Source organism: Suillus clintonianus (genome assembly GCF_016758775.1).
Source record: "Suillus clintonianus strain FC179 chromosome Unknown DEU56scaffold_123, whole genome shotgun sequence".
In the NCBI taxonomy this organism is placed as follows: Eukaryota; Fungi; Basidiomycota; class Agaricomycetes; order Boletales; family Suillaceae; genus Suillus; species Suillus clintonianus.
Window position 1 is genome coordinate 1 of NW_024539347.1, and position 23,239 is coordinate 23,239.

Below are 23,239 nucleotides of genomic sequence, written 5' to 3' on the forward strand. Positions count from 1 at the left end.
AAAACGACGATCACAACTCCGACAACGAGGAAAGATGAAAATAACTGGCACTTTGTGACATGTCGCCCTGATCACGCTATACTCACTTCCCCAACCAGAATTGTTGGCTCTATCCTATGGCGCTTCATTTCCTGCATTCACAAAGGTGAAGAAAGTCTTCGTGTTATAGATGTCAACACCATTCAGTCAGTTGTTGGTATGATACCTCACAAGCCCACCCTTCCAAACGGACAAGTAGAAGAGCGGTTCTTCCTTGTGGAGAAGACAGGTTTAGACATTGCACGCTGCGGATTACAAGACGACAACGGTGACATTGATTGATGTAAGTTCCCGTACTAGTATGTTCATCCTCCCGCTCATCCTCCCGTCATCTCACCATCTTCATTCTCATCTTAGTATGCTCCCATTCATATGTTTTCAAAGGACTTAGAATGAAATCTTCCCATTCGGAAGTTTCCAGCGGAGACTGAAATACTCGAGCATCTGGTGGAAGGTCTACTCACTACTGCTCACGATGACCACCACAATGACTGAGTATAATTTCCCCCCCCTACGCTCATTCCTCCCTTCTAATGCTTATGATAATACTTATACTGCGTCCACATCACCTCTTCTTAATGATCATTGTTCTCTGCCACTGGTACCCGATCCAAATAATTTCCATCGTCATTCTCAGGAGAGTCGTGATTCTCACTCCAACTGGTCTCAAGGTGTCTTATTGTCAAAGGTATGTGTATATGATGGAATTAGTGTTCAATTGACATGAAATATGACGCATATATGCAGCAAATGCAAGCCTTGCAGGAAACTATTGTATCGCTTCGTGCAGAGAATGCAGTTCTGCTGGCCTCTCGAGATTCATACCAGTGAGTTTGGTTATCATCGCCGTGAATTACTCAAATATGTACAATTTTCAGAGATGCATATGACAAACTTGTAGCCTCACTTCGGCTGATTCAAGTCGGAACTCCATCAGAGCCTGGCACCACTACCGAGCATCCTGTCATTCTGCAGCCTATGACATTAACGCTCCCTCCTCAGCTCAATAAATCAGACTACCCCAATGTCAGGTTTTGGACGCACAAGAGCTTCAAGGTCTACGACAAGAGTGCGAATGCGCAGTCTACAGACCGCGGTGCATTTCCATTCCTCGAAGATAAGGACGGTCATCCACTATCAGAAGATCATGTTGCTGCCATTGGGCAGGCAATGCGGGCAATCTGGCATGGCTTCAAGTCGCGTCACATTGCACCTGTCACTTGGGGGGGTGCGAGCTCTGCTGTTAAGAATGAGTTCATTGCAGAGATGGTGAAGGCACATCCCGAGGTGGGATTCTGCGAACACTATTGGAAGATTAACGCATTGGCTACAGCACGTTATTCGTCTTGGAAGCAGTCATACTTGACTGACTCTGAGGGGATTCAATCGGAGGCTAAATTGGACAATTTGTCACGCAAGAAACGCAAGTCGTTGAAAGTGAAAATCTCCGATGACGACTGTGAACGTGCCATGAAGAGGCTCAGGGTTGGCGACTCCGACGACTCCGACGGCAGCATTATATTGTCGCCCACTATCAGTGGCAACTTGATAGACTACGAGACATCAACTTCATCCCCCCATGATACCACTGCATCCACGCCCTCTGAATATCCTGCAAGCACAAGCACATCGGACACAGACCCATCCACTACCACGAACACTTCCAGCTCCAACACTTCCATTAGCATGAACGTATCCACTACCACCTGATGGTGGGGGATGGATGTATCCTTTTGGCCTATAGGCCTAAAATAGGGATACATCCCCCAATCTAATTGTCCACTCACCAGTGATACATCCATGTAGTCTGAGAATCCATGTATCTAATATAGCAAGCAGAAATCTTAAACATACATTATGACTGCAATTTTGGCTCCCCAAAGCGAAAATTCATGATATATATTCCATTTTGGTAACCTCCTCATGTCAGGCCTCCCCACATTATTCCCACACATCATATGTTCGCATTTTTCAGCCCCACAGTGTGGGAATTACCCCACAACACCAAAAACATCGCCCATTTTGGGAATCTCCACAATATCAATTATTCCCACACCCTTCCCACCTCACTGCAGCTTCACCACCACCCCACAATAGGTCCCCCTCCATATATAAGTGATAGTTTGGTATATATATGTATATTATAATATAATGGTCCGCTTTTTTTGTTTATTTGTGTACCTGCTCCTCCTCCAGGGCCCTTTCAACATAACCTAGGGTACAGAACACTTTCGCATTTTTGCCCCTATGACAGGGAAGTGTTCTAAGGCATTCAGAACATGTTCAGGAGTATATATGAATGTATTCCCATCTTTATTTTACCCCCTGAAGCGCCCTACATCAATAGTTATAGCATATATACATAGAAATACAAAATATGTTCCCATGTGTGCATTTCCAAGTGAACAGACTTGAAAATTGTATCCCCACAATCCATTAAGCAGTATGAACAATGTGTCAGGAGATCAGGCCCACAGAACAACACCCTGTTGTATGGTATACCCCCCTTCTTCTGGTGGTTTACCCCCTGTGAAAATTTTTCCTGGAAGGCTGGACCTTAGATATGGCAGGGAGTCTATTCCTATACATATTTGGAGTATATCTATCACATAGCTACCACAGGGAGCCTTTAGGGTCCTTCAATAGGAACAAAAACATAAAACATCACATATTTCACTTTTTTGATGTTTTGCACTACCTTACCCTTTCACAAATAATACAACATGCTCATATATCATTAGTAGGGCATATATACATGCTTTATATACCAAAGATCAGTTCAAAATAGGCCATAGTTGTGGAATAGTGTATATACTTTCTAAATCTACTGATTAGGTTCCCATACCTTCAAAACATCGAAATCTTATAATCAGACACCTGGAGTACATTTTACATATATTCAGCATCATAGGCCTAAATGTACAGAAACATCCACCCAAATCTCAGAGCTGGGAAGTGAAATAGATCAAAAATTGAGTGTGGGAAAATTAAAATGCCCAAAACATCGAAAATGGGTAGTTTGAGGTTGAGTGGTTATTGGACTTTAATGCTGAATCAACTCACTTTCACATTACATCCCTTCCACCAACACTCTACCCTCAGGGCAGTGTGTAGTATAGGTTCCTTAGGTAGTCTATCATGTATCCTACACATTTTTAATAAAATCTTCGACCTGTCTCATATATAAATATGACTTTCTGTGAAAAAATGTCAATTGTCACTTTTCACACATATGTCATTTTCCTTGCGATTCATTCAAACCTTGATGGATCTTTCTATAGATTTAGGGCTATCATTAGGGATATATATGAGATATATCCCAGGTGTCTGATCACTGATAAAACCCTTTATTTCCATGTGGCCTTCTAATCAGTGGAAATACCCCCTTTACCTCAGATCTAATGTTTCCACCCTATATCCAGCTGATCCTTAGCATAGGAAACATTTATACATGCCCTACTAATGATATATGAGCATGTTGTATTATTTGTGAAAGGGTAAGGTAGTGCAAAACATCAAAAAAGTGAAATATGTGATGTTTTATGTTTTTGTTCCTATTGAAGGACCCTAAAGGCTCCCTGTGGTAGCTATGTGATAGATATACTCCAAATATGTATAGGAATAGACTCCCTGCCATATCTAAGGTCCAGCCTTCCAGGAAAAATTTTCACAGGGGGTAAACCACCAGAAGAAGGGGGGTATACCATACAACAGGGTGTTGTTCTGTGGGCCTGATCTCCTGACACATTGTTCATACTGCTTAATGGATTGTGGGGATACAATTTTCAAGTCTGTTCACTTGGAAATGCACACATGGGAACATATTTTGTATTTCTATGTATATATGCTATAACTATTGATGTAGGGCGCTTCAGGGGGTAAAATAAAGATGGGAATACATTCATATATACTCCTGAACATGTTCTGAATGCCTTAGAACACTTCCCTGTCATAGGGGCAAAAATGCGAAAGTGTTCTGTACCCTAGGTTATGTTGAAAGGGCCCTGGAGGAGGAGCAGGTACACAAATAAACAAAAAAAGCGGACCATTATATTATAATATACATATATATACCAAACTATCACTTATATATGGAGGGGGACCTATTGTGGGGTGGTGGTGAAGCTGCAGTGAGGTGGGAAGGGTGTGGGAATAATTGATATTGTGGAGATTCCCAAAATGGGCGATGTTTTTGGTGTTGTGGGGTAATTCCCACACTGTGGGGCTGAAAAATGCGAACATATGATGTGTGGGAATAATGTGGGGAGGCCTGACATGAGGAGGTTACCAAAATGGAATATATATCATGAATTTTCGCTTTGGGGAGCCAAAATTGCAGCCTAAAACTGCTTGTTGTGATTCACCATTGAATATATCATTGTGGACAGTGGACAAGTAGACTGGATAATGTATCCCTATTTTAGGGCTATAGTAGTATATTGATGTATCTATATAGCACTATGGGCTGGCTACTAAACTACGAATCTACAGTTTTGCATACCACGAAGCCGCGGCCTAGTGCGGCTCAAGCCACGGCTTTGGCCTGGCTTGGGCTCACGGCCTAGGCTTGAAATATGGCAAGCCTAAGCCCCCCCAGGCCAAGCCTAAGCCGGGGCTTTGAGCCTAAGCCGGGCCGGAACGTCACTAGACACCATCCCTCCTGCTCGCTCTCCAGGACAACGTATCCGAAGATCTCCAACCTACCACTGTTCCGGAATGTGACTCCAAGCACCCTGTTGACCTCTTCGCAATGGTTCTTCCCGCTGCCATTATCGTGCCCGGTGCCTCTGACGAAGGTCCTTGCACTGTGGAATCCACGACCACCGAGAGCATCGATTCACGTGTCTTGCGCAACAACCGGAAAGTGAATGTTGTTCATAACTCTCCTTTCGACTCTCTGCATGTGCACTTCTCCAGGCTATCACCATGACTCTTGTTTGCCACCACTCTGTTGCTATTGTATTTTGTACCTCGCCTCGTGTTTTTTTAGCCTGCTATCGTGGTTTTGTACTGTACTACTGTATGTTTTGCAAAACAATGCTTTTGTTGACCCGCCTCGGTCAACTTCGATCCTATACTATTCTACGTTCGAATGAAATCGAGTGTAATATTTGTGTCTACCAACTTCCTTCGATGAACACAGAAATTGCTCGATTTACATTGCACACAATCTTGATAGCAGTACGGTGAGTCGAATGAGGTCTAACGTGGTCACCGAACTCGGTCTCTCACGATTACCTTCGTTCTGCCTCGAAGGACTTTTCACTGGGGTTGACAGTTCGGAAGCAGACGAATGCTTCTTTGTTGTTTGTACATAGTCACCTTGTGGGCCACAGCCTGAACTTTGCATCGATATCGTCCTCTACTGACGTGTAATTTATGCACGGACCTCTTCTTGATTTGTAGTGAGAAATGTTCAAAAATGAGGGCAGAAAGGCAGTTTGGCTTGCAACAAAAAGAATTGCAGTAAAGTCGCGGTGAGTTATAAGTTCATCGTTCGCGTCCCTCCTTCTGATGTAGTAGTATCTGGAATGATGAATCGCTAGATTCTACAGCAATCGTGCAGCAGCAAACGGAGATATCGTCCAGATTTCACGGTCCAACATCTATCGCTTTGGTGACCCAAACTTCGCGGTGCCGGTTTTCCGCGACGTTGAATGGACTATCGGCGAGGGTGAAAACTGGGCTGTAATAGGGACAGGTTCGAAGCAAAAGACAGCTCTTTTGCAGGTGCGTCATGCCAGCTGTATTTCGAAGTGTCTACATTGACAAATTCGCGCCGCGCGTTAGACGCTCCTTGGTCACCTACGTATAACTCCTCCTCCGCCTTTACCTGGAGGACTATTTCCTTTCCTCTCCGACCCTCCACGCGACCCACACACCTGCGTCTCTCTCGTGTCATTCGCTCATCGATCACGCGCAGCAGGTGGTGCCTTCTATGACTACACTTCTCGGTACGGCGCAGTTAGAGAAGAGGACCGCATAACCCTTCGGGAAAGTATGTTCGGAGAGTACGACTTTCTGAACATTCAGCCAAAAGGCGGCAGGGTGAAAACTCCCATTGAAATTGCACAGGACGAAATCAAGAAGGGCATATTTGAGGACCTAACTTCTAAACTAGGTCTTTCCTCTCTGTTGGATTTGCCTTTGATTGCTTTATCAAACGGGCAGACGCGTCGAGCACGCATTGTGAAGGCTATTTTGTCTGAACCAGAGCTCCTCGTACTCGACGAACCTTTGAGTGAGTGGTTGAACTTATATTCGACCAGCGCGAAGTATAATTGATGTGCGTTATTCAGCTGGCCTCGACGTCAATACCCGCCCAATCTTGTTGAATGTTCTTCGGTCACTTCATGAGTCCCGCAGTCCACGTATCATCATGGGCCTCAGGATGCAAGACCCCGTTCCTGATTGGATTTCACACGTCGCTTTAGTGATGGGCGAAACTATCTTGACAGGCACCAAAGATGAAATGATGTCCAAGCACGCAGATCACCACGCAAAAGAAGCTGAGAGAATGGCAAGCACCACTCAGTCCTATCTGCAGCCTGGCCTTGATCATGGAAAGCCAGTAGTGGACATGCAAAACGTAAACGTGTCATATGGCACACGCAAGGCAACTACGTCGTCCTTCATTTCCTTGATCTCAATGACACTATCTTTAGGTGCTCAAAAATATCAATTGGACGATCCTCGAAGGCCAGCGTTGGCATCTTCAAGGTGCAAATGGTACGTCAACCATACACGAAACTGAAGCTTAAAGATCCTGACACCCTTCAACCAGGTTCTGGAAAAACTACCCTTCTTTCGCTTCTGACAGGCGACCATCCCCAGTCTTACACTCAGCGAGGTAGTTCGAACCTCGAGTTGTTCTCCCGACCTCGACAGCATATCCCTACTCCGCTCTTACGTTCACTCATTGGCGTCGTTTCACCAGAACTTGCGAATGCATACCCAAGGCGCGCCGGTGTCAGTGTATTCGACGTTGTAGGCACAGGCTTTGACGGTGGTTTTGTCCCGGGTGGACCAGACGGCGTCGGGAAAGGTCTAGAGGGCACGCTCAGCGACGAAGTCAGGAAATGGAGAGTGAAACGCGTACGCGAGGTCCTTAACGGCCTCGGTCCGGCTTCCTGGGAGTCAGACGTCAATAGTTTCGCCGCTGGCGACGAGCTGTTGGCACAGAACGAAACATTTTCAAAACGCGATTTCGTGGACCTCTCTGCAGGCGAGCAGAGTGTCGTTTTGCTGATGCGGGCGCTTGTGAGTCACCCCCAACTTGTCTTGCTGGACGAAGTTTGGAGTGGTATGGATGAAAATATGGTGCGCGCTGCGAGGCGCTACCTTTGCGAGGGCGGTGTTGGATCTGACCAAGCGGTTGTGGTTATCAGCCACTGGGAGGAAGAGGTGCCGTGGACGGTACGAGAGGGTCTAAGGAGATTTAAATTAGATGACGGGAAAGGACAAGAATTGTAGAACTCTTCTCCGAAAAAACGACACGAGGAGGAATAAGCAAATTGCCCGTAAATTCACATCTTTCGTAGTAAAATATACCATCCTGCATCAATCTTACATTGCGGGATCTTCTGGCATGCGAATCATGAACTCTGCCCTCCCCTCCACGCCCACAACAGCGGTTTCTACCGTCTCATCTCGGTCGCACAAGAAATAATCTTCCTCCTTAAAGCCCTGGTCATTTTGCGTTACTACGACCAAGTAGAGCTGCGCTCTGCAGAGTGAAATATGAGCAAACGACACCCAACGCAAATATTTGAAGAACTGACACATTGGCATCCAAGCGGAAGCTCTTGCATGCCCCGATGAGAACTTTACCTACTCGTGTGCGGGGCTTCGTACTGAACTGTGCGTGCTGTGCGGAGGGTTTGTGCTGGATGCTAATGACGAGTTTGGTGTGTGCGAGCTCAGGTGCTGGTTCAGCTATGTAGACTCGTGAGCAATCATGACGAAGATGAAGGACGTTGCGAAAACGTACATTCTTGAGTCGCCTCGGGCCGAGATGCTGATCGCCCTGCGGAAACTGGCCCTCGCTTGATAGGTCGGCCTAATTATTGATGTTGTGTAAGACATCACACGGCGAGGAAGGAGATGTACTACCTGCTCTGATGGGGGCTCCGAGTCGGCCCCCTTGGGAGCTTCCAGCGACTGACGACACCCGTACGCGATGCACAAGAGGAATTTCCTTTTCCTTCTTTATCGGTCGCTCTGCGTCTATATATTCTACGCCATCATTACGATACATTGTAGTAGACGGGAATGACTCACCAGGTACATGCGGAATTTCTTGTGCACGAACAGCACTGGTTCGGCTCTTAGCAGTTGGTGGTGAGGGCTGAGGGTCATCAACGACAGGAGAAATATGTTTCTGCTGTAAGTCTTCAGCCAGCATTGAGCTATGGTCAAGTGCCTTTGGGCTATCTTCATCATCAGACACGATGACTCGCCGTCGGCGACCAGAATGTTTAGTCCGCAGAGCACTTTCAACCTCCTCCTCTTCTGTCTGCTCGGTTTCCTCTGTCAGCTCTTTCTCACCTGTCAGATCCTGCTCCTCCCCTTCCTGCTCCGCTTCTTTCTCCTGTTCTTGTTCTGACTGCGCTTCGACATTGTCCCTGTCTTCTGTTACATCACTGTATCTGCATTTTCCCTCTCCCTCTTCTCGTTCTCCAAAATCTCGATCTTGCTTATGGACCTGAGCATCCCCGTGTTCCTCTTCAGGCTGCAACGAATCTTGACCCGACTCTCCGTCTACACCAGCGGACCGAGAAGACGGACCAGGCATAACCTCCTCTGAGTACACCTCCAGACAGCAGACAAGGTCCATCAAGCCCTCTTCCTCCCATGCTTCTTCATCGACCTCGAATGCGGAGTCGTCCTTGAAATACGAGAGCGGTGACAAGCTAAGGTTGCAGGTCGTTCGGAAGCGCAGGGATGAGAATGGACGGTCTTGAATAGAAAATTTACGACGCGCAAAAGATTGGAGGGACTGGAATGAGCACGAAAATGCTCGATTTAAAAGTCATGAGAGAGAGAGTAATATGATGCACGCACTTTGAATTCGCGAACTTTGGATGTTGGACCCTTCCGCGTGACCACCCTTTTGTTCCCATATGATATTGTCAGGAAACGTAGGGGTATGGTGTCCCAGTCAACGCAGTTGTGGATCATCTTATGATACTGGTCTGGATTATAGAAACGTGATTATAAGACAGCGTTGTTATAACTTCAAATAAGGGAAATCTTGAAGGTTTATTTGAAGCGCGTTCAATTTGCACGTCGCGTTCCTCACGTGATCGCAACAATCATGACGTGACGTCTACAACAAACGAAAACGATCAGAAACTTCAAAGCTTCATGCATATGCCGGACAGCTGTTCAGTGCATTTTTGCTAGCAGCAGCGCGGCGGAGAATTCAAGAGGATCGCCTCCACAATATCATTGCGCAAGTCAAAGACATGGCAGCTGTTCACAGCATGATGGACGTCCGAGTCAGGACCCTTGAAATATCGTAGCTGTATGTTTTTCGAAGACTGGAGAGATGTAATTCTATACACTCAGATACCCTACAATCGCCTTCGTCCAACTATTCACTATCCACCATGCTCTACATCATCGATGCCCTTTAGCTTTTCATCTTGCCTCATAACCCGACTCATAATCACATAGTAACAACATATGAGATGCATTGGCACGCAGGTGAACGACAGCTTTGGGCTTAGCCTCCATGCGCGCAGACTGCCCTATATATTCTGTGGTAGTGCGACGCTGCTGTTGAAACATTTAGAAGGAACGCATTAACGCTACCATATAACGATGTAGTGAAGCAAAACATGGCATTGCTACTGCAATACTCTGGCACTGAGTCGACGTCGTGGAGGCCGATGGTAGCAAAACCAGTACGCTTCTCTATCAACAGCAACAACTTATATTCCTAAATGAACTTCAAACGTCAAAACTCTGAGCAATGTGTATTTTTTCTTTCTTTACATCAGTCTCGAGCCAGGCGTTCAACCCGCTGTCTGGCAATTTCCTCATGACTTCATGGCTGCTGTACATCCATCGGAAACCAACGTAGTCAGAGCCTCGACTGCTTGGCATCGATATTCGGGTAAGGGTATATGCGCGAAGCCGGCTTGAACTGTCTGTGGCATGGTGAATGTCCGTCGGCAGCAGGGTGTCCCCGAGACATGGAGTTTTTCCCAAGTTCGCATTGTCTAGCGAATCACATTCAATGATCCATGGGACAGATCTTGGGTGAGTATGGTCAACGCATGCTTGGAGAGCTCGTTGGTAAACGTTAGATGTTCTTGCTCTGGTGTTCTTTTCTGGTGCAACACGAAGCAGAGGTCCGCGCATGAGTCAAGAGAGAATGATAGCACCCACACTTCCTTGAGAAAAGGCAGCGGTGTTGAAATATAACACATACAAAAGGAAAATCCTTCATATAAGTACTATCAGTCAGATTCGATTCGAGAGCTGAGACGTACTGACTGCAATACATTTTGTGGAGATATAAGAACCCCATATCTTCCGCGTGTTATACATCGCAGATGGAGATGAGGAGGCGTGTGGCATGAAAAAGGACAGTTTGAAACGTAGCAGAAAGGCGTATGATCTGGTAGAAGCACTCGAGAAATCATCATAGGGGACGAGGAAATCGTAGATTAATGACGACCGTCCGTGTATTCAGGAGACAGACAACACATGAAGAGCCAGAAGCGAGTCCAGCGTCCAGCATGTCTTATCGTTGCATGAGGGCGCAAGGTTGTTGACGTTGAAGCTGCGGTTGTATCACCGACAGCAGGTGCGGTAGACGAATTGGAGACAGGTGCCTGTGGTTGCGAAGATAGCTGGGTCTGAGTCGCACCATTGGATTGCTGCGTGGCATTGGGCTTAAGAGGCCGTGAATTCGTTTTCCGTTTCTCTCTTGCTGAAGCATTCCTCTGCGCAATGTCAGGTCGAGTGGAACATCTGGGAAGGAGAGAAAACATACACGTTTTCCCTTTGCATATGGGACCTCAACAACTGCTGGGCTGCGCCCGTGCAACTCCATGCCTTCCATGGCACTCTGTCCGCGCCGTTTCAAAAGGTTTTGAGCCCAGTCGAGAGGAGAGGACGGCGAGGTGTCATGTGCATCGGAGCGGCTGCGGTTGAATAAGTGGCCAAGAAATGTGCTTCCTTGCGGTGATGAGGAGGAGTGGAGACGGCTTTGTGGAGAGAACTGAGACCACGGAGTCAGGATAAAACTCGAAGTGGTACTAACAACGTACACGAGGATGATCTGGTGGAACATCAAAAAAGCCTGGGGGTACCCGATGGGCAGGTTGACGTCGTTGGGTCGGATGTCGTGTAGCATTTTCCTAGAGAGCATATGTTTTAACGCGATGAAATCTGTTTAAGACGGTGTCACGTACAGGGAGTGCCGACTTGTTGGCCTGACAGAGCGCGTTCAGTGATGAGAATGTAATGAATGCCTGTCAACTCACCTTTGGATCCAACAGAAGCTCGTCGAGGCCAGCTTCTTTAAGAATGGTAGCAACATCCCATGAGTACGCGTTGGTGTCATCGCAGCCAGTTGTTATTATTTTTCCATCCGCGGAAAATGAGACACAGAAAACCAAATTTGCATGCTGGAGTGGAGAACTGATGGGCTCGCCGTTTTCGAGGTTCCATAATCGCGCTGTCGAGTCGATCGATGCGCTTGCGAGGATGCGGCTATTCGGGGATATTGCAATGCCATAGACAGCAGAAACGTGCGCATGGAGAACTGCGATCTTCTGCTTCCAAGTTTTTGTATTCCATGTCCGAATCGAGTCATCGTTTGACCCAGAAATGAGCGTTTTTCCATTCCCAGTCCAAGCCAGGCACCGCACCGAATCTGTGTGTCCTTTGAGAGTTGCGACAAGCTCGCCTGTCTTCGCATCCCAGATTTTAATTGAGCACTCGTCATCATCTTGCGTATCACGTCCACCAGTCGCAATCATGGTCGTGTCTGGCGAATAGATGGCTGCTAACACATGTAGATTCCCTGTCTTGATTGGCCCGGGTTCCATGATTGTCTCTCCGCTCTCCAAATCCCACTGCCTCACTGTCCCATCATCACATCCGCTCAATACTCGCTGACCATCTCGACTCCAACAGACAGACCACACTGTCTTTGTGTGCCCCGTCCATTTTGCAATGACCTTGCCTGTCTCGATGCTCCACAACCTCACTCCACCGTCGCCACTCCCGCTGACCACCTTCTTCCCATCCGGAGACAACGCTATACTCCTCATTCCACTGTCTCCGTCCCGCCAGTCTTCTCCTATCTGTTTCCCGCTCTCCAAGTTCCATACCCGCAGCGAGCCATCTCCTGAACAAGTAATCATCCGCTGTCCGTCAAGTAAGCGTATGACGCCCCAGACCTCATCGGTGTGTCCTTCAAATTTCTGGCAAGGCGATCTTGCTGATATCTCTTTCTTTTTAGTGGCGGGTGAAGACATATTCCAGACTTTCAACTGCCAAGTGAAGCGCCGTCTCAGCTTTCACCCACCAAATTCCAAATTCATTACTTACCGAGGACAACACTGACGGGCGGATAGTAGGGGATAATGGGCGTTTCAGTCAAGTCAGAGTTGAGTTCACTACTTCCTGGTACGTTTGTCATGCTGTATCTTGTTGTTCGCTTCACAGCTTATATACAGCATGTGTTGTGCAGTTGATGCGCCCAAGAATGCATCTGCCACTCCGGTCCCCATGGCGCAGAGAGTGATATTGTATAGCTTCAACAAGACTTCAATGTTTATTGTCGCTGGACTGTTAGACACATATCATGCCTCAAAGACGTTAGACTGTCAGTACCTAATAAGCGTAAGCGGTATCAGCTTGCCGATTGGCGTATTCGGTATGTCGAAATCATCTTTGCCTTCTCTTCTTTCCTTTCCCCTCCAAATCACAGGACAGATCGTACATGGGGCGATGCCCTTAGATTAGATGCCTACGTGTTCCTATTAGGATCGATTGAAATTATTTCAGCCAGTCTTCCTATCACATTACCTCAGATGATAGTATTTCACACCACCTAAGAGAACAAAAAGGCAGATACATAATTTTGTCGCTGTTACAGTTTACTGACAGACTACAAGTACACATTCCATTCTAGGATGATACAAAGACCGATCTCGATTGATTCCAACCCTCACTGCAAGTCCGTCCCCTCCCCAAACCGCCACTTCAAGGCAACGACAAAACAGTCTGCATAAACTGATCATAATTAATCTGCACCCATCCATCATTATCCGTATCAAGACCCTGGAAGGCCCCGCTCAGCTGCTTGATCACCACACAAGCGCGAACGAAGCGATCAAAGGTGATACCAGGAGGAGGGCCATAAGCGCTAGCGACATTGGAAGCTTTGATGTCTTGGATTAGCATAGTTTTAGCAGAGTGAGTTGTGAAGCGGAGGCACGACTCGACTCGAGGGGTGGGGATGGGGGAAACATACCGTATTTGGCTTGGACGAGCTCGATTAGGGGTGGGCTGAGGTTGTACCCGAATTGACGGAGAGCATCTCGGAGTTCGTTGCGGTCGATGGAGCCCGAGCGATCTCTGTCAAAGTGACGGAACACATTCTGCCAGTCCTGTTGATTGTGCCTTTGTTTAGCTGTGTGCTTGAAGCTGGGTGTGTATACGTACCTTGATGTATTTCCAGAGTCCAGAAAACTAAGTTCGGTCAGATGGATGGAAATGAGGAGGTAAGGGTAGGGAAATAGTACCTCGTTGAACCCGATCGTGCCGCTGCGGTCGACATCCTATTGCAAAGATGAACGACCGATTAAAGACAGAAAAGGTCAGGGCGACTCACAAACATGCTCATCAGAAGTTTCACAGTGTCCAAATCAAATGCTAAGCCACCATCAGCTTCCCAATCTTCCCAAACTCAAAAACTCAAAACCAAAACTTACGAGTCCAATCTCCATTAATCAACGCTCTCTCTAATCACCACCAACGATCACGATAAGCACAAAATCTCAGGATCTCACTCAAAAACAAACGCACCAAGCTCCACAGCAGTAATCGCGCCAGATCGGTCCGTATCAACAGCAGCGAACCAAGACCATAGCCTTTCGTGTGCTCGTCAGTTACGACACACACCAACGATAACAACGCCGATGGATGATGCGTATAAACGACACTTACTGGGGATCAGCACCAGGCGGGGGACCTCCAGGAGCCACACCTCGACTAAACCCCCCTGGCCCTCCACCATGCCCTCCATGCGCACCCGGGCCTCCATACCCTCCATACTAAGATAAGATAAAGCAAGCACGCATATCATCAACGTGCGATTCTTCAAGATCGTAACAAAAGAACGCACACCACCTGCGTATGCCATATTTTGATGTTAGTGGTGTGAGTGCTTCAAAGGGTGTTGATAAGAAGCGTTTTTGGTGGTGGTGTGTTGATGAGTAAGAAGCGTCTCTTATGAAAGGAGCTGCGAGTGGCTGTGTACCAGTGCCACAACTGAAACGGAGCAGCACCACGCCTTATCTTAGCGCCCGTTGCGGAGCAAAGTCTTTGCCGGTACCGCCTCACCTAACATTAATGTGCGCCGAGCATGGTGATCACAAGATCCCCATCATTCATGACTCGGAGTTAACTTTGTAACCTAGTCAGCTGAACCATTTCACATCGCTGAACAATTGCGTCGTTCATCGTAATCGATGCATGATAAATCTCCAAAGCCGTACAAAGCAAATAAATCTAGGACAAAAAAAAGAAAAAGAGACGATGACATGCCCATAAGTATAGCTGAAAAATGACGAAACGAAAAAGCAAACAGATAGCCCTACAAGAAGCATTTGGACGCTAACAAATCAAAAGCGGTTGAGTATGCGTGATTCATAGAAATAAGGGATGGGACTTACAAGACAAAGGTCATGACAGAAGGACATGAGTTCACAAAGACGAAAAGACGAGATAGGAGCGAGAAAAACAGAAATTGGAAAAACGACATACGAACAAAGGGCATATGGATGTGATGATGTGAGCTTGGCATGTGCACTGAGCTCGGCATGTAGCGTGTATATGCACTGAGCAAGTCAAGTAGGTCGGCTGTGTGCCAGCAAAGTAGATGAGTTATGTTGCTGGGTTGTTGAAATAGATGGGATTGTGTTCTTGATTTGGTTTGGGTGAGTGAGTGATACAGTGGTGTGGTTGGTGGTCATATGCCATGATGTGGTGCGTGAATGTTAGCTTGCGGATATAGTGTATAGATGAGAGCGTGATGTCGAGAATGCAGCGTCCGTATCAATCGCCGGGTGAGACGTCTACGCCAATCACCGAGGGACGTCGGGCCATGCTAACCGCCGAGTTCCCAGGATGCGTAGTTCGGCAAAACGTCAATCGCCTTGTGCGAGATTCCCAATTACCATCACCTGATAAGCCTCCCATAGTCCAACCTCGTCTCCCTCTTCTCCCCACCCTCTTTCTTCGGAAACGCATTCCAAAACCGAAGGGTCTCATCCCCAGCACCCGTCACGATCGTCTCACCTAGGAACGTATATCAGCGTCTCATCACAGCCCATTCGACGTCACAACCCCAGTACCCGAGCGTCTCATCGTAATGAAAATTGGACACCCGTAACACAAATGGGCCACCAAACCAAAACCAAAAACTCACCATCAGGACTCATAGCAAGATACAAAACCCGATGAGTATGCCCCGTCAACGACGCCACCATATTCAGCGTTGGGTATTTCCAGATACAGATTTGGTTTTGGGCTGTGGTGCTACTGAAGCCGTGGGTGCTGACGAGTTCGTGCGAGGTTAGGGACCAGATTAGGTTGCAGACCTGTGTCGATTAATTTTAGTTGTAGAATGGGAGGGTGGGGGAATGGGAATAAGAATAAGATGGTGGGAAAAGGGGAAAAGGGGAAAAGGGGAAAAGGAAAAGACGCAACGCACCTGACTCCCAGTATCAAGCTCACTAAGCATAGTCCCATTAAACGTATTCCAAAACCGGATATGTTTGTCCTGCGTTCCTCCCCCTGTCGCTAATACCCCACTTACGTGTGGATCCCAGGCGAGGGCTTTGACCGCTGCTGTGTGTTCATGGAATTTCCAGAGTGGTGTGTCTCCTCCACTTCCTCCTCCTGAGTCTTCTACTCCACCTGATCCTGAACTTCCTGCAACAGAAGCGCGTTTTGATCCTCGCAAGTCCCATATACACACTTTGTTGTCATTTCCCCCACTTGCTAATGGCCCGCCGTCCCGAGCCCATTTCAACCCACACACTTCTTGTCTGTGTCCTGCACACCGCTTGAACGGACGCAAGGAGGGTTCTCGGACGTCCCGATGGTGCACCATACGGTCCCGCGACCCCGACGAAAGCACATGCGAATTCCAAGCAAGAGCGCCGATGCGTTGAGTATGAGCATTGTTGTACGAGCGTTGTACTTGCAGTGTATTAGCGTCGTAGATGTGCATTCTACCCGAGAGGGTTCCGATAGCGAGCATCGTGCCCTATTGAATAGTCGCATCGAAAATAAATAATGAAAAAGTGAAGACATGTACGAACCTTTTGGACCCACGAGACGGAACTGACTGTATCGTTCGAACCTGCAAGATCGCATAGTTTGGAAACTGCTGCATTGTGTGCTGTCCATAGGTACACGCAGCTGCCTAGTCCGACACCGAGTACGTTCGTACTGCTCCAATCTACGAGATTGAGGTAAAAATCGTCTGCGAGGTCTGGGGCGTCGAGCACGCGATAGGGCGTTTTGCAAACGCTGCGTAGTTGTCTGCGGGGGGATTCGAGGAGTTGACGGGATTCTGCGCGGACGGGGCTCATGGAGTAGGCTTCGTCTGTTGGGGTGTCGAGTCTGCGGGTTGGTGTGCTGGGGTTTGCGGATGTGGCGGGTGATGTGTAGTGAAAGATGCGTTTGCGGGTGGGTGTGCTGGGTGGGAGGGTTGTTGTTGCGCTTGAGGACGTTGTGGGTCGTTGTGGGGAGGCGGCTCGGCGTGGGGAAGGGGGCGTTACTTCTGTGTGGAGAATGGAAGTGAATATTGCGTTTGCTTGTTCTGTGGGTGAATTAGGTGTTGAACGTAATCGAGACCAGTAAGACTGACCCTTCAGTGCATCTGATTCTGTTGGTATAATTCTAGATTTTGAAGGAGTAGAAGGGCCGCTTTCATCCATCAAGTGATAGGTTGTTCGCATATCGCCAGCATCGCGAGAAGGTACAAATCTGTCGCCGTACATGTCGCGGCTTGTAACGGGTGACTCTGGTGTCGCGTCCTTTGTGGTTGACGGTGTGGCGGTATAGAAAATTGGGTTAACACGCTGTCGATTTCTTCGTGGACCGTCTTCTTCGTTCTCTTGGTGTGTCCCCCGTAGTCGCTTCCCAAAGGGCGAGTTTTTGAGTCCGGACATAGGTCACGATCGTCAACGACCAGCGGCGAGCATCTAGAAGGCACAATCATTTCACCTAAATTATGTAATCAATTCAACATGGCGGAGTTTGAAATTGACTCAGGAGGGGAAGCGTCCATTTGAGAGCCAGCGGAGCTGGAGAAGACGGGAAGTCATCCTGATTCCTGACCATAATTAACTCGTGTGGTCACGAACTCCGTGTATCATATATATTTCTCAAAGTCCCATTGCACCCATCTTCAACAACCCGAGAGCCTCAGAATCTTCTACGTGTCGTACAAAGAATCCCACTTGGATACAGGATGCCTCGGCTTGCGATCAACAAATGAACTATGTTTGAAACACGACTGTCCCGCTCTTAGGATCCTTCATGTCGACAGCGTCGTGACTTGCAACTTGACACATGTTGAGTTCGTGACTATGATTTTCATTCGATCTATGGCTCGGACGCAGCATTACTTTGTCGAGCGTTGAACGCAGTGCCGCGGCGAATACTCGGCCTTGCCTTATGAGTCTCACTTTCGACAACCCGAAACTCAGCCTTCGCCTCCATGAGTAATTCTTGCGTCAAAATCGGGGCACAGAAAGTGATACTCGGCACTACCGACAGCCACGTCGCCCTAATAACACATACTAAGACAGGCCGGGCGCTGGACTCGGCTCTTGCTATGCTAACATCGAGTATCTCCTGCTACGGAAGGAAAAGAAAACTCAGCGAGTCGCTTCAAATTTTGGAACACTCTCTTGTCGCTATGATGAAGTGTAATAACCATGTACTCACTGACAACTGACGAAGGCAACCGTGACGAGTCCTGGTCAAGTGGCATACCCTGGTCCACATCCACCGTTACAAGAGAAACGACCTGAATATTAACCGAGCCAACCCACGAGTCACTGCATTCATCACAACAACACCTACCCATAATAAAATAATTCCGCCATCGTGTTCAAAGAAAACCTGCCAACGCGTCGAAGAATCAGTAATAGTGTGAGGATGATTCGTGATCCATACCGTTCTCTATCGAAGCATTACTGAACTGGCCGAGAGGATTTGGTGAATTAAGGTCGTGAATATTTTCTAAACAAGCAATGATTCCCTTATCGAAGTCCCAAATATGCACGTAGAAGCAACCCTTGATGGTGAGTCCTCCAGGCCTTTACCCAGGTTCTGGGGTATGATTCTGAGCCAGTTCATAGCCACACTGATTCGATGGCCTTGGGTCCCCAGTCCAACCAGGGAATCTCAACAGGTGTTTCTGATAGTTGGACGTAAGGTCTAGGTTCGCTGCTGCGCTGTGGAACGATGTGGTGGCATGAACAACATAGAACAGCATGTCGCACGGTGTTTCTGGAGGGTTAAAGGAATCAGGCCCGAATTTCAGACTCGGAAGGGAGATACACGATTCAGCAATGAGGTGAGCCATCAAGCTCTTGTAACGTGTACAAGGTCTCATAGCATTCTATATCGATGTCAACAATCGTTTGTTCGTCAACTGGATGTAAATTTACCTTCCCGCCTGGTTCACACACAGGATACTGCCGATACTGAGCTGCAGGGTTTTCAAGATTGATAAGTTGAGTGGACTTACACTCTTCGCATGTCCTAAATTGACGCTTTTGTGAGGGGACCGGTTGGCATATAGCTCGTATGGAGACGCTGGAAGCACCAGGCTTAAACAACGCAGTTTGAGCGTGTGGTGGCTACATGGGAATAGGAATATTAACATTACCTAGCCAGAGCCGGTCCCGATAGTCAGACCTTGATGGAATGAAGATAGCGACGAGACATTACAGGGGGGAAAAGAATTGAAACCACTAATCTCGAAACTGTCCGCCAATCGATCGATCCACTTACCAGCAACGGGTTGTCAAAGGTCCAATTCCACATTTATATTCGCCATCCATCCCATGGCAGCTCACCCCTTACCCCTGAGCGCAGTCCGCCCCGTAACTTACACACATGCTTCAAAGTTCATACGCCGCGATCCGTCCTCTCTCGTTGACGGAAACTCGGGAAATGACGAAGAGGATGAGGGAATCTGAGATTGAGGGAGTCTGAGGATGAGGGAGAGCGACTTGGGTATCTCAAGTCGAAGCCTCTATATATATGCAAGTCTAGACCTAGGAAGAGCACGATGATAGGCGCGAGTCTCGACTCGAATCTGTCACGGTTGTATGTAGTAAGAAGGCCACTTAATATGAATGACAACGAAATCGCGACGCGCCGGACACGGGCCGGCAGGGGCCGGCTTCGAACAAATAGCCCATATATTGGATGCTTAGCCGAAGCTGATCACCCCCATTTTCCATAACTTCGGACTAAATGGCTGGCCCAGATCTGGTCACCGAGTGCGACATACGCCAGCATACGCCGAGTAATTGAGCATATGATCAACTGGAGCCCATCTGATTCGAACAATTTGGCGTGAGTTCTGAACGACTCGTCTGGCAGGATTAATGTGACAATCGGATGCATTCCTCGCGGGTCGCACTGACACCTTCATATTGATTAATTTGCATATCTGCCCACCTATTAGCAACGTTGACAGCTGGGGTACCTTAAATGTCACCCCTCGAACTTGGCACCATTCCTCCTCAGTGTTGTTTCTGGTCTCTGTTAAAAGCGGGGCCTCGTCCGGGTCATACATAGCGTCCCTATTCGCAGAAGCCTTCGTCATCAGATTGCTCGGTCACTGCCTTTGCTGCATCTCAAAGTTTGCCTCAGATCCCTCGCCTCAATCTACCAAGAACAGATCTGCCAGGCACAGAGCCAACCGGCGCGCCTTTCTTCTATTAAATGGAGCGGCGTTTAGTTGTAGACAGTGTAACCTCGGAGAAGTATTTGCGAATAGCATCTGTCTCCATTGCGATTTACGAGTAAGTCTTTTCTTTATAGTTGCCCCGTATTCGTCTTGGTATCCTGACTGACTGCGTTTAGTTATATTCTGACACTGCCTGCAGAATGGCGCTTTTACCGAAACCAATCATCATTTTTTCATATGAGGTATGTATACGCGGACATGAACGTACCACTGTTGACAAGCTCGCTTTCCATCAGTCTTGCCTGCGCCTTATTCATTCTCATACGGTACGTTTTGTTCTCATTTGGTTATGTGATTTTTTTTCGCTCAAATTTCATGCAGCTATGGTAGTATCTTGGTTATATTGTTCAGCAATTACGGATATTTCTCTGCCGCCTTTACCCTACAAACATGTCAACAATACTATCTTTTGGCGCCTGTCTTCAAAGGTATGTTCTATTGGTGTTCACCCACCAAAACTCTATTGACCACACTGTAGCCATACAAACTATGATATCACAGGTCATCCTAGGTGTCAGGTTTGTCCTGCCTTTTTTGTGTCTGGATTGCAGCTGCACAGACTCAAAAATACCGTGTAGGACATTCAATATTGCAAGAAGAGATAGGCGGATAGGAATTGCACTATTGCTGCTATACCTCTTCTCAACTGCGGTAGGAGGCTCTCACAACACAGACATGATATCGTTTCTCTTATTCGTTTTAGGCGGAGTGGTTCGCCGATCTATTTCATGGGTCCCGTGAGCTCTGACTTATAATTTAATCTTGGGTTCGCATTGACCTTTAGAACCAACAGCTGCTACTGTTAATGTACGTCAGTGTTTCTTACAACAATATCTCATACAAACAACGTCCATTTGTAGGGAAAGTAAGTGATTCCCTTACCACCCGTGTGGGCTGTTCAGATCTTCATGAACTGTAGCTGCACCTCAGCAAATTCTGGCAGGGTATTGTCAACCTGGTTCTACTACCTCGCTGTGATACTGTATGATATTGTGATGGTGACAATATCTACCATGCATCTTATGCGTTATAATCCTCTCAGTAGCAGGTGTGCATTTTCTCTCCCGTCTTTAGGGTTGCTAAACCGTCGCTATTAGAATACAACAACTGATACGGGTGTAAGTTCCTCACCACTGGCAAAGTCGATGCGCGTCGCTCATCACACTTAGCCTGATCTATGACGGCATTGGATATTTCATTGTGTTGTCTGGCAAGTTATGTTCTGCTTGTGATGAGCATCCTCCTAATATTCCCTCAGCGTCGAACGTATTGAACCTCATCCTTTATCATACGACCAACATTGAGACTCAGGTATGTAGGCTTGATTACGAATACACCATGGAAACTCAGCTCAATAATATCGACTGGCTCCTATTATTAGTCGGCAGGGTAAGTTTCGCATCCATTTGTGTCAAGGAAATCAGACCACTCAGAATACATCATCAGGGCATCAATAGGTTATGTTGTAACGTGGATCATGAGCCAACGGATCCTCATCAATATACGAGGTGCGCACCACTTCCAAGCTTGACAGCTATTCCGCTAACGCTCGCGACATTCATTCGTTCCGTTTCTTTCGCTCCACTCACCTGCACCCGCAAACGACTGTCAGAGCCAAATACCCAACACGTGGAAAACGTGATCATCGCGCGTCCCACACTCACTGCGCAGAAAAAAGTGATGTCCGGTCTTCGCTCACAGTTCGACTCTAAGAGCCACTCCAAAGACTCTAAAACCCCCATCGATGGAGAGTTCAGGCACACATCTTCGCACAGTGGGGACGCTGATGACATGGAACTCGGTGTACGCGTACGCGTCGATCGCTCGGTGGTGGTAGATTACACGGAGTGATCATCACGAACAGCTACTCTTCCCGTAGAAAGATCAGATCATTTTGCATCTCCTCGGCGCACCTTTCGATGACCATAGTTTTTCTGTGTAGCCTCGTGTCATCACGCTCAAGCTCGTAGCCAAGGGGGGGAAGCTGCGAGCCAGGAGAACCTGGACGACGAGGAACTTGGTAATAACTTGGAATCCAAGGGCGTGCATCCGCCGTTTATAGTGCTTCATGTGCATGGGGAACCACCTGTCACTCAAGCAAAGAGCGTGGTTCGAGGACCGGGTGAGGGACTTCGTGTGTGATTACAAGAAGAGGTGAAGCAGAGACGACTTTGTGTCTTGAGGAACAACCTCAATCTATCGAGGCCTACCAAGACACAATGTCGGCGCAGAATCCCTCATGACCATGCACTGACGTAAGTTGTGTCTTTAGGAACTGCGAATGATGTATCGTGGTGATTCATCCTGAACTACCGTCCTAGTTGAGCCTCAGGGCGAAAGGACTCTTCTCGACCAACACGAGTGCGTGTTGAATTTGACTACCGGAATTGCTGAGATGAGTGATTTCCATCACTCGCAACCACTTAGTAAAATCAATACTTCTGGTCATCGATGTAAATGAACATATCCGAGTCCTTGGCAGCTGTGGGGATGTCAGATAATGTCCCAAAGGCTCCAGGCAGTGCCAGTTCGAGAGCATATAGTCTATTATCACTAGCCTCCAATATGTAGACTGTTTGCTGATCGCCATCAACAAGGCACTAGCAGTCATCTATCAACAATCTCAGTAGTACCACACAGTTGCTTTTGTCCTTCGTACCTACCCGCCGCTTCTCTATAACTCCGACTCGTATAACAGCAACGCCACCGCCGATCCAGCAAACCCGAAAGCAACGCTATGAAATTGTAACTCTAAGGAAAAGCTTAGGATTGCGCGAAGTAAGGAGAACGTTGTCCATCGCGCGCACGTCCACTATAGCATACAAACCGCTACATTACATGATCATACAACCGTTTCATACAGTTCCACCTCCTTAAACCACCTCCACACATGCCACCAGGCAGTCAAGAAACTGCAATTCACTAAGCCTAACCCTCCTGATATCGCCG

At 47.6% G+C, this 23,239-nt stretch overlaps 6 protein-coding genes across 6 annotated transcripts; 3 read left to right on the forward strand and 3 right to left on the reverse strand.

Moving 5' to 3' along the window:
* Window positions 1–526: 526 nt before the first annotated feature.
* On the forward strand, window positions 527–1,749 carry DEU56DRAFT_918067 (uncharacterized protein; the record flags this gene model as incomplete). The annotated part of the gene is made up of 3 exons (XM_041358069.1): window positions 527–727; window positions 787–866; window positions 918–1,749. The coding sequence occupies 3 exons, from the start codon at window positions 527–529 to the stop codon at window positions 1,747–1,749; spliced, it is 1,113 nt and encodes a 370-aa protein (XP_041202953.1).
* A 3,591-nt stretch (window positions 1,750–5,340) lies between these two features.
* DEU56DRAFT_92300 (P-loop containing nucleoside triphosphate hydrolase protein) lies at window positions 5,341–7,559 on the forward strand. Its single transcript, XM_041358525.1, has 6 exons — window positions 5,341–5,516; window positions 5,586–5,769; window positions 5,830–6,280; window positions 6,339–6,655; window positions 6,705–6,768; window positions 6,824–7,559. Exons 1-6 carry the CDS (start codon window positions 5,452–5,454, stop codon window positions 7,510–7,512), a joined length of 1,770 nt encoding a protein of 589 aa, XP_041202954.1. The 5' UTR covers window positions 5,341–5,451; the 3' UTR covers window positions 7,513–7,559.
* On the reverse strand, window positions 7,559–9,293 carry DEU56DRAFT_92311 (uncharacterized protein). The gene is made up of 6 exons (XM_041358527.1): window positions 9,103–9,293; window positions 8,320–9,037; window positions 8,152–8,274; window positions 8,030–8,098; window positions 7,821–7,974; window positions 7,559–7,765 (listed from the first exon to the last, which is right to left on the reverse strand). The coding sequence occupies exons 1-6, from the start codon at window positions 9,217–9,219 to the stop codon at window positions 7,606–7,608; spliced, it is 1,341 nt and encodes a 446-aa protein (XP_041202955.1). The 5' UTR covers window positions 9,220–9,293; the 3' UTR covers window positions 7,559–7,605.
* A 3,973-nt stretch (window positions 9,294–13,266) lies between these two features.
* DEU56DRAFT_746517 (uncharacterized protein) lies at window positions 13,267–14,155 on the reverse strand (the record flags this gene model as incomplete). Its single annotated transcript, XM_041349205.1, has 7 exons — window positions 13,267–13,445; window positions 13,538–13,673; window positions 13,729–13,755; window positions 13,809–13,844; window positions 13,898–13,938; window positions 13,998–14,027; window positions 14,092–14,155. Coding segments are annotated over 7 exons (513 nt in total), but the record flags the coding sequence as incomplete, so codon positions are not given.
* A 902-nt stretch (window positions 14,156–15,057) lies between these two features.
* On the reverse strand, window positions 15,058–17,468 carry DEU56DRAFT_927182 (WD40 repeat-like protein; the record flags this gene model as incomplete). Its single annotated transcript, XM_041358600.1, has 5 exons — window positions 15,058–15,585; window positions 15,716–15,887; window positions 16,001–16,558; window positions 16,614–17,116; window positions 17,165–17,468. The coding sequence occupies 5 exons, from the start codon at window positions 17,466–17,468 to the stop codon at window positions 15,467–15,469; spliced, it is 1,656 nt and encodes a 551-aa protein (XP_041202957.1). The 3' UTR covers window positions 15,058–15,466.
* A 2,547-nt stretch (window positions 17,469–20,015) lies between these two features.
* On the forward strand, window positions 20,016–21,981 carry DEU56DRAFT_904593 (uncharacterized protein; the record flags this gene model as incomplete). The annotated part of the gene is made up of 15 exons (XM_041356677.1): window positions 20,016–20,345; window positions 20,407–20,472; window positions 20,527–20,556; window positions 20,612–20,718; window positions 20,769–20,808; window positions 20,869–20,941; window positions 20,994–21,027; window positions 21,075–21,097; window positions 21,151–21,155; window positions 21,210–21,338; window positions 21,388–21,408; window positions 21,460–21,601; window positions 21,672–21,679; window positions 21,737–21,798; window positions 21,903–21,981. Coding segments are annotated over exons 1-15 (897 nt in total), but the record flags the coding sequence as incomplete, so codon positions are not given.
* Between the last annotated feature and the right edge of the window lie 1,258 nt (window positions 21,982–23,239).

Coding starts and splice junctions, on each gene's coding strand:
- DEU56DRAFT_92300 (XM_041358525.1), top strand. CDS start 5,452: ATGTTCAAAAATGAGGGCAGAAAGGCAGTTTGGCTTGCAACAAAAAGA. Junction 5,770..5,829: donor AAAAGACAGCTCTTTTGCAG/GTGCGTCATGCC, acceptor GCCGCGCGTTAG/ACGCTCCTTGGTCACCTACG. Junction 6,656..6,704: donor TGTCATATGGCACACGCAAG/GCAACTACGTCG, acceptor CACTATCTTTAG/GTGCTCAAAAATATCAATTG.
- DEU56DRAFT_92311 (XM_041358527.1), bottom strand. CDS start 9,219: ATGATCCACAACTGCGTTGACTGGGACACCATACCCCTACGTTTCCTG. Junction 9,038..9,102: donor CCAAAGTTCGCGAATTCAAA/GTGCGTGCATCA, acceptor TGCTCATTCCAG/TCCCTCCAATCTTTTGCGCG. Junction 8,099..8,151: donor CGGAGCCCCCATCAGAGCAG/GTAGTACATCTC, acceptor ATCAATAATTAG/GCCGACCTATCAAGCGAGGG.